The sequence below is a fragment of the Sceloporus occidentalis genome, unplaced genomic scaffold, assembly GCF_023333645.1.
Source record: "Sceloporus occidentalis isolate IW3139 unplaced genomic scaffold, rSceOcc1.0.p SCAF_94, whole genome shotgun sequence".
Lineage (NCBI taxonomy): Eukaryota > Metazoa > Chordata > Lepidosauria > Squamata > Phrynosomatidae > Sceloporus > Sceloporus occidentalis.
This window is the reverse complement of record NW_028317074.1, coordinates 2,059,575-2,070,257: the sequence shown is the minus strand read 5'-3', so window position 1 is coordinate 2,070,257 and position 10,683 is coordinate 2,059,575. Positions and strand designations below refer to the sequence as shown.

Here is a 10,683-nt window from a genome sequence, read left to right as displayed (position 1 = left end):
TATGAAAATAAGGAAGAGAAGTGACAGGACAAGCAACTTAAATCTCCTCTGAAAAGAAAAGTTAAGACGACGGATCATTTCAAAATGCAAAAATCAGCCAATGCAAAATAAGCCAAAATACAGCCAAACAATCCTTGTTAAAATAACTCAGAATAAAAGTTTCCTGCTAAGTGGAATATTTTTTCAATTTTTTAGAGACATTGGAAAAAATGCAGTGATCAAAGTCTATGTCAGCAACAAAAGTCAGTGCTTCTTGTCTGATGAGGAAAAGGTGAAATGATTTAGTGGAAACTTTTTCCAGGAGCTTTGTGTCAACAGGGGGACGGGTCAGAGGTAGAAATGAACAGAAGTGATCAATAAGTAATGCTTAAGCCAAATATTCAAATGATCTCATCTTGGCTGCACCACATATAGCACAATGCACGAAAAACAACAACAGTTTCTTAAAACAGTTTAAGAACCTCTTTTAATTAGTATTTTTGAAGGTGATCGACCTACTCTATGTCATGGTCCTATGGATTTTGGTTAAGCTGGCAGCCATTGAGCACTGGAGCTCCCCTCTCCAGATTTTAGTAGTATTAGTTTTCTTAGCACTCAAAAGACTTAATTTAGTTATACAAAATAAACAAATAGCAGTGTACATAGACGTGTCTGCTATAATTGTATAATTATTTCCATAACCAGTGGAGTATTTTGCCTAGGCTTAGTGCAACAGGTCCAGCGGACAGATCACTATATTAAGTGATCAGGCTTCCCAGTGCACCGCTGTTCAGTGGGCCAGTTTGGAAGACTACTGGTACTTGAGGTAGAACTGTGAAGGCGGCCAGGGGAGCTGCTCTTGGCCAGATCTAGGGCACCAACCCTCTCAAATAGGCCATTGATCAAAAAATGTGAATTAAGGTGAAAGCAAGGGCTTAAAAATAAATCTTATATGAAAAACAGTGCTGTTGAATAGATACCTTCACTATCAGCAACTTTATAGTGTCTTTATATTTTATAAACTTATGAACCCTACCATTTAACAAGTTTTATACTCTAAGATGTTTGAAAAATTGTATGCCAGATGGAGCAAATATTAATGAAATGGTCTTTAAATAACATCCATTTTTATACTCTCCCAGCATGTGTCTGAGCATATCCAGCCAGCAGCTGCATAATGCAGGACTCTATTTGCCACTGAAGTCTTCACAGTGTGCCAGATGGTACTGACTTGCAAAATCCTAGAAAAGCAAGAAATCTTTTCACTTCTTACCATAGTGTGCAGCAAACAGTTCTCTGCCATGATAGCATAGGTATATAGATAGGGGAAGACCCAGTAGCTGGTATATAATAATGTTCCTATTGATAACTGTGTACAGTATCAGACTTAAAATAAATATGTTTGAATTAGGATTTGTCTTTACAAGAAGTGGACGTACAGTGGCAAGAAAAGGCATATCATGGGGCACAGTGGCATATAGAGGGTTAAAAAGCATATCATGGGGCACAGTGGCATTTAGAGGGTTAAAATGCATATCATGGGGCACAGTGGCATATAATATAAGGCATTTCATGGGGCAGAGTGGCAAGCCTGGGGGCAGATGTGCATAACTGGAGGGCAGGTTGGGAAATAAAAGGAAATAAAAACAAAAAAAAAATATTTTTCTCAATCATAGCTTTTATTAAAAAAAATAGTTTACATAGTTTACATAAATTAACATTTACTAGTAAAAAGTTTACATAAATTAACATTTACTAGTAAAAAGATTTTGGGGGGTCCTCTTATAATCGAGCAAATACAGTAATCTGTGTGGGTACAGTAAATGAGAGAGAAGAAAATTACAGCTAAACATGAGCACCACAGAAATTTTAAAACAGCCATTGTTACAAAGGGCACAAAAAACTGACCTGTCCTTAAGGGGTTAAATATGGACAGTGCTGATGGAAAAAGTAAGTGAACCATTGGATTTCATAACTGGTCCAAACTCCTTTGGCAGCAATAACCTCAAACAAGCCCTTCCAGTGGCTGCAGATCAGACCTGCACAACATTCAGGAGGAATTTCAGCCATTCTTCATTACAGAACTGCTTAAACTCAGGGTGCCTGGTGTGAACGACTCTCTTGATGTCATTCAACAACATCTCTAATGGGTTAAGGTTTAGGCTCTGAATGGGCTCCTGCAAAAGGCAGATTTTCTTTTTTTAAGGCATTTATTAGTAGATTTACTTTGATGTTTGGAGTCATTGCCCTGCTGCATCACCCAAATTCTGCTGAGCTTTAGATGGCGAACCGCCATCCTGACATTATCCTATATGATAACTTGATAATATCATTGCATGATAGCATGCTGGCCAGGCCCAGAGGCAGTAGAGCAGCCCCAAATTATGATCCTCCCTCCAGGGTACTTCACCATTGGCATGATGTTCTCTTGTTGGATGCATGTTCTGTTTACATCATACATAGCGCCAGAGCCGGCCTTAGGCGTGGCGCCCTGTGCGGACTACTACTCTGCCCCTTCAAACTACACTCCCCCAACTGCCCCTTCAAACTACACCCCCCCACTTACCTTGTTGCCGGAGTCCTGCAGTGAGAGCGGGAGGCATCCGTCTTTTCGCTCTGCCGCGGTGCCGGCATTTCATGTTGAGTCCGGCACTCAACATGAGATGCCGGCACCGCGTCGGAGTCACAGAGAGTAAGGGGCGCCAAGCGGCTGCTGAGAACTTCACGAGCAACCGCTCGGCGCCCCTGCCCGGGACTTAGATTAAAGCATCGGGGTTTTTTTTAAACTTTATTTAACATGAATGATGTTAAATAAAGTTTAAAAAAACAAAAACAAAAAAAACGATGCTTCAAGTTAAGTCCCGGGCAGGCGCCCCTGCTACCATAGCACAGGTCGCACACCCCTAAGGCCGGCCCTGCATAGCGCTGTGTATTTTTGCCGAACAATTAAACCTTAGTTTCATCAGTCCAAAAAACATTTTCCCAGTAGTAGTAGTGTTTTGGAGCGCTTCAGATGCCCAGAAATGTTTTTTTTCTGGAGAGCAGCGGCTTTCTCCATGGTGTCCTGCTATGTTAACCAGTTTCAATGATTCCTTAAACCCTTTAGCTGTTACTCTAGGACTCTTTTTTACCTTCTGAAGTATTTTATGTTGTGCCCTTGGAGTCATCTTGGCTGGGTGCCCACTTCTAAGGAGAGTGTTCTATTGTACTAAATTGTCCCCATTTATAAACAATTCTTCTAACTGTGGACTGATGGATACGTAAACTCTTTGAGATTATTTTGTAAACCTTTCCAACTTCATGCAAATCAACAATTTTTAATTGTAGGTCTCTTGAGATTTCTTTTTTGTGAGGCATGGTTCACATCAGCAGATGCTTCTTGTGAATAGCTAACTCAAAATGTTTGAGTAGTTTTTTTTGTGAAAGTAGCTCTAAAATACACCTCCAATCCTGTTTCCTTGATTGGAATGCAGGTTTGCTGACTCCTCATTCCAATCTGCTATTGTTGAAGTGATCAGCCTAAGGGTTCACATACTTTTTCAACCCACACTGTGGATGTTTGAATGATGTAGTCAATATGGACACAAATAAAACAATAATTTGTGTGTTATTAATTAATACAGATTATACATAAATCCTGGTAATTCCAAAAGGTTCACTTACTTTTTTGCCACTGTATAATATTTTTCCAACTGTGAATTGGTCATTATATATAGTTAAGAGACAAACTATAGTACATTAGTTCTTTAATATGATCATAAAAGCAACTTTGCTTAATGCCTTTGCTTAATGCCTAACAAGTAATTTGTACCACTGAAGGACTGTAAAATTAACTCCCGGTAGTGCATGGTGGCTCCTGAAAATGTGACCCTTAAAAAGGTCAGGCTGACACAAGGACAAGTGCTTTTTTAAACAAAACATGTAAGATAACGGGTTGCAGGTAAACAGACATCCTGGTAAGTACAACATTTTTTCTGGTCAGTCTGACCTAGTAAAAGCACCTGCCAAGTTACGGTTTAGAGGGAGGTAAATATTCCACTTTCCTCAGTCTGTACTTTGTTCTAAATAGTCTAATTCCCACATCTACAAATTCTACCAGGAAGTTTGTATATATTGAAGTATGAATGAAAATTATTGACAGATAACCACAAAAGGAACAATGATGAGTTGTAAGAATGTCTTTAAAAAGCCTAATATACAAAGACATCCAAGGACATCTCAGTCTGTTCCTATAAAAATATATTATATGGAGAACATATCAGGTATTTAAAGACTTTTGCAATTTAATTCAGAATAGAATCTCAAGCATTCACCCAGGTGAGGGCTGGCACCTTCTGGCCCAGGGGGGCAGGTAAAGCTAAGTGGCCCCATCGACCACTTGACTCCGCCCTGGTAACTAACATACACTTTGGCACGCATATTACACACGCACACATATATATACTCATGCTAAGACACAGACTTATGCAAACACACATATACACACTCATGCTAACAGACTCCTTCTAACACACACTTATATATACACACATTAAAATAATTTAATTAATGAGTTAAATAATCTCTCCCCCACCCCTTTATCTACTCATTAGAACATTAGGCTTCTGTCTCAGGAACCCTACTTAGGTATGCATCTTGCGTATGGGTTGATAGCATGCATGCAATTGTATAATGCTCAATTCACAAGCATGCAAGCTGAACTCCATTTGATTTCAATGGGATCACCATTCTTTTTGATTTCATTAGGAATGTATGCTGAATGCTTCAATAGCAGCAACCAGGAGGAATAAAGTAAGATGTAACAAAACAAACCCCACTAAGCGTTATAAATAAAACATGGGGACTAGATTGTCCCTTTCACAAATACTGTGTTCTTATTAACATACCCTTCTAACACATCAAAATGGCCCAAAGAGTACCACTTTTGCTTTGGGGGTAGGGTAAGGGAGCAGGGCTTTGTCAATAATTTTATTTTTTGTAGTAGAACAGCTACAGCTCTCTCTTGACTGGAGGTGCACTATAAATTATTTACTTTCCTTGGAAAATGGGTAATCAGACAGTTGCAATTTCTGGACAAGACACTCTGTTTGGATTCTCCAGATAATCTCCCCATAAGTTTTCTTCTTAGTATTTTGGTGACATTGCTTAACCACTTATTAAAAGGTCAAAAATGTCATGGATATCCCTCTTTGCAATTTTATTTGCATTAATGCATATGAAAGTTGCGTCCCCTTTAAATGTGCTTGTGGTGCAAGAATTTTGCAGACCCCCCATCCCAAATCTGCTCATGCACACAACATGTATATCTGCTGTGTGTACTTATACTGAGTTTTCAGTAGTTTTTCTGTGTTGCAGGTAAGTAAACTATACCACACTAAAGGTGTCTGGTACAATCCAGACTTCCAAAATGCATTCTAATACTGCTGCCATCTTTGATCCAGAGCCTCTATTCTAATTGTCCATTTTTTCTAAAATATGAGCTATGGTAAATTAAATGTTATATAGCATTTTACATTGCTGTATATTGAAATCAGACATTCATACCAGGAGAATGTATTTACACTATATATATATATATTTCTTATTTATCTTATAGAATTTTCTCAATACAACCTATAAACCCCAGGCATTTTGCCACTTTTTCGCCTCTATTTGTTTAAATTCAGAAATGCTATTCTAGTATATTTTAATGAATTCATCAATGCATGGTATGTTTATAAGTACACTCAGTATACCATGTTTATTTGTTAAATATATGGTTCCTTTTTGCAAACAGGATGTGTTGCTGTGACTCAGCTTTATACATTGAATTTTATACCTGTAACAGCCAAGTGTATTCCCTGCAGTTTCCAATCTATATGATTCAACGTCTTCAAGAGGAAGTGAAACCCTCAACAGTTTGTGTCACCAGAAAATATCCAGCAACTGGAACTACTCAATTAATACAGAGAGATAAATCTGACTAGGTCATAATACATTTTTCTGTGTATTGCCTTTCATTTGAGTTTTTTTTGTGATGTTTGGATGAAAATGCATCCACATAAAACTAAAAACGAGTATCAGAATAAAATTTGTAAAAAAAGGCCAAGGTCTAGATCCATAAGGCCATAGATACAGTCCACTTAAATTATTCCATAAACGTTTTTTCAAAGGAAGATAAAATAACCTTCCATGAACAATGTCTTATTGGATCCAACTTACAAAAACACACTGAGCAGATTGGACTTTTTTGATCATTGGGACTTTGCAGTGCAAATATTTACAACTTCCAAACTATTTGATGCATGTTTGCACAAAAAGGAACCATATACATGCAAGGAATCTACAAATCTAATGTTGTCTCTATAAAATATGACAATTATTATATACAGACCTTGAAGTTCAGTAAGGGCATAGTGAGTGGAAAATACCACTTAACAAAAGTAGTATTGAAAATAATAATGCAAAATCAGCACTACAACAGATGTAGGGGATAAAGTTAGAAGAGGAACACTCAGTGTACAGCATATCATTCTTTTTGTGCGAGGACTCCTAAAAGCATAGATTTCTTGTGTTATGTTGCTAAAAGACCCACAAAAAAAGGCGTGAGAATATTCTATAGCAAAAAACAAAATTCAAACTCAACTTCCCAATCCAGATCTTTGGTAGACAAGAATACATGTTTTGAAAAATCATACATATAATTATACTTAACCCTATACATCTGTATATACAATAATACAGTGTCTTTAGTTCTTTGAAAAATCCAAGGAAATTTATTAATGACAATTACAGAAACCATTGTATCACCAGAGTGAAAATAAAAAACAGCATCTTCAGTGTTCTAGCAGAGTATAAAATCCTTCCCAGAAACATGGCTTTCTGTCTCTGCCACTGTATAAGAGAAAAGGCTGGTGTCTTGCAAGCTTCTCTGTGGTGTCCTAATACTCCTGATCTATTATTTATGGCTTGTGGGTGGTTTTTAATGTACATCTATGTGAAATAAAACAGGACAATATGTAAATGGTAAAAAAGAGACGACTGAAAGACAAAGATGTACAAAAGAGTGCACATGCAAAGGAGAAATACACAAAACAGAGCAAATACCGTATAGGTGTAAATATATATTTAAAATGAGAAATCCATGCATGCGTTTAATGGCTAAATAAAGGGTTCTAGCACAGTCATCAAGAGACACATATACAGGTAAGAAGGATTAAACAAATAAACATGAGATTTGAAGAAACAATGAATTTTAGAAAAGGAAGTACTCCCATTTCAAGTTTGTCACAGGTTGCAGGGAAAATGAATCACACAAGAAAATGTGTGATGTATAAAATAACAAGATGGTAGAGCGTCAAGGAAATGGGTGTTGAAAACAAAAGTTATAAAATACAGATTGAAATGAGGGTTATTGTAGGGGTTGTGGAGGAAGATAAAACCCTGTGTGTACTATTGGATACAAAAGCTACTGAGGGCAAGGGATATGAAAAGGGAATTAATGGCTGTTCCTACACCACATTCAGTGTAGCTGATTGTTCAAGACTGGAACCGTTGGTTAGAAATGTATTGCCATATTAAAAGACCATTTTAATCCCCCAAAATAAAACCCTTCAGCGTCAGAGGTGCTTGCAGTTCAATGCACTGCACAGCCCTCTTGCTGCAAGTTAATTTAATAACCACTTCTAAACACACCGAAAGATAAATACAGAGCCCATCCAAAAGACTCTTTCCTGAGCAAGGTCTTGCAGCAGTACATCCTGAGTAGGTGAGAATAAGGGGTGTACGGGTCATATACAAGCATTCCTCAAGAGCACTTCCAGACACAAATTGCTAGGCTGCCGCCAAAGAACATGTACAGCAGGTTCTTGACTTCATGAGTGATCTCAAATCCAAAGCCTTCTCCAATGACAACATGCCATGATGAGCCAAACTTCTTGTCCATTGTCTCTTTGATCATTTTTGCTGCACTCTAAGTAAGAAAATGGGTTAAAAGATGTTCCAGAATGCATCTAGTAGATGTAAAGAATGACAAAAAAAGTCATTATGGTGTAAAACCTGCCATTTCATTATCTCTAACAGTCTGATACTTTTCACCAAGAAGAAGCTGAGGTATGTCTGATTCACATTGTTTTATGGGAGCAGTACTAAAGAGTTGCTTTTTAAGACTGGCCTTTGTCTGTGTTCTTAATGTAAATCCCTAAAGTAGTTAAATTTTTGTTTGCTTATGTGAAGGTTACTATCAGTGTCACAAAATCAAGATATTGCTATCTACTTTGTGCAAGAGGTAGGTGCTTGTTTTATGATGCAAATTAATAATGGTAGAGATACCTCATTATTACTGGCAAATTTTTCACAAGCTGTAACACAGAGCTCCATAGTTTCTACACGCATTTCTTCTGGCATGTCTGTGTGCTGCAAATGGAACACATTTTATAATATTAGTAACAAACTCTTGGGCTTGTAAACAATGTTCCCTTTTATTTTCAGTAGTTGGTGTGAACAGAAAACTTGTGCTGTGCACATTTTTTTCCTGTTACAAAAGTATGTGGGCACTAAATGCTTGTGCATTTGTAAATCTGAAATTGTTTCCAGTAGATCTCTAAATTCTAATCTTGTTTGAGCAGGGCCCTCCTCACCTCTTCTTTCCATAAGTCAAAATGTTATGTTATTTACTACTTGTTATGTCAAGCCTACCCATTGTACAGTGATACAGAATATGATGGCGCTACAGAAAAAATAAATAATAATATTACTAGATTATATTCTATACTGAAGTTAGAACTACTTTTTATAGTTTGTTGTTCCATTACATAAAACATCAAGGAAGGGTTCCCCAACTACATGTATATATTTATGTGTAAGGCGTTAGAGTATGGTGCGTTTGTTGAGTATGTATATAAATATATGGTGTTACAGTGGCTGTGTGTATGTACATATGTATGGGTAAGTGTATGGTTTTAGTGTGAGCAAAGGTGTGTGTGTGTATGTATGTATGTATGTATGTATGTATGTATGTATAAGTGTGAAGCTGCCCCTGACCATCATAATACCCCTACATCATAATTCATTCAGCCCCCACCACAATCATTATCCCTCAACCACCAAAATTTCCATCCCCTACAATCATCACCCTCCATCTTCATGCCCCCATAACTTATCATTATCTTCATACCCTTCCCTTAGCACACCCCTTTCATATTCTTACAAACATATCTCTCCCCTTCCCAACCTCTGAGTCTGTGGTGTCCTGCGGTTTCCTCTGACTCTTCCTTTCCATGTCTGCCAGTCAGTGCCATGCCTGGTATATGGCATCATATCTTGTGCAGCACTGACTGGCAGACACACAGTGACACGAGATCTGTGCTTTAATTGGCAAAAACTTATTTTGTGGAAGCAGCTGCACTAGCTATCGCAGCTACACTTATAATTCGATGGCTGGCTCCAAGACCCACACCAGGGGAGGCAGCCTCCCGGGAAAGGTTAGTAACCTTCTGTGTGCACATAAATTCTCCTTGTGCGCTGGTTGCACACATGCACACCTTAGAGGGAACATTGATTGTAAATTAATATTCTCTGGCTGAGTAAAGTTGATGCCATCAGCACACAACACTCCATACCCTTTGTCTCTGTTTACATCGGTACAACCTTATTATAAAACATTATAGAATCTGTTGGTGCTATAAAACATAACAATAAGGGTGGGAGGTGAAGTGTACTTAGGAAAGATGAGTGAATAAAATGCAGTTGGGCTTAAAGTGAAGCTCTTCCAATCCCTCATATTAGAGAGTACACATACTGTTTTGCATCTTTAAATGCCAAGATTAAACTTTTCTTTACTACATGATCACTTTAAATAAAGAAACGTCATTCCAGCTGACAGGAACTGGAAGTTGTACAGAAGCAACAACTGGAAAGGTATAGGCATTCCATCCCATCATCACAGGTTAAACGTTCTTTGGTGTTATAAAAGGTCTTTACTAGACGCCAAAGAGTTAACGTATAAAGATGTCTAAAATCACAGGTTATGATCTTTAAAACCCTCCTGCAGTTTAAACTAAAATAAAACCTGGATACATATACTGCATATACTGTGAGGTCATGTAAACTACTTTTGGTTAAGAGAGAGAAAAATTTGTTAGAATTACCCGTATTAAAGGGAAACTGTGCATTCTCTTGTAGTCAGCCTCTTCTTTCTTCCCCTCTCCAGGATCTGCCATGATCATTTATCTTCAAACCTTAGTAGTTCTTATGTACCAATATATTTTATGTTGTAGAAAGTATTGTGATTTATTAAATGGTTAGATTCCTGTAGAACACGTGGTCCTGTCAGACTTGCTCAAATTTCTAAAGAGACACAGAATGTTCAGAATTACAAAGAGTATTGGAACTATTGTCCTTTTACCTTGCAATTATTCCCTCGCCCACAGCAATATCTATTGTTGACTTTTAAACCATTGTAGGTGGTTTCAGCTTTTTATGAAACAACACAGAAAGTTTTGCATTTAAAAAATATAAACACATAATTTATTGATGATTACATATGAACTTTAGTGCCACCTCCAAGCAGTTTCCCCCCCCCCCCCAAACAATAGACATCTAAGCATTAGAGAACATAGCTTCCTGCTTTCCATCACTAGGGTAACCATGAGATAGCAATGTCCTCAAAAGGTACAGATCATGAAAAAGAAGACAAAGAAAGACCTGAAGGGCTTACAGAAAAAG

At 37.6% G+C, this 10,683-nt stretch overlaps 1 protein-coding gene across 1 annotated transcript; it reads right to left on the bottom strand.

Annotated features, from left to right (window-relative positions):
• Nucleotides 1–7,765: 7,765 nt before the first annotated feature.
• LOC149284381 (dynein axonemal light chain 4) lies at nucleotides 7,766–10,178 on the bottom strand. The gene is made up of 3 exons (XM_089496843.1): nucleotides 10,107–10,178; nucleotides 8,290–8,373; nucleotides 7,766–7,930 (listed from the first exon to the last, which is right to left on the bottom strand). Exons 1-3 carry the CDS (start codon nucleotides 10,176–10,178, stop codon nucleotides 7,766–7,768), a joined length of 321 nt encoding a protein of 106 aa, XP_089352969.1.
• Nucleotides 10,179–10,683: the final 505 nt, after the last annotated feature.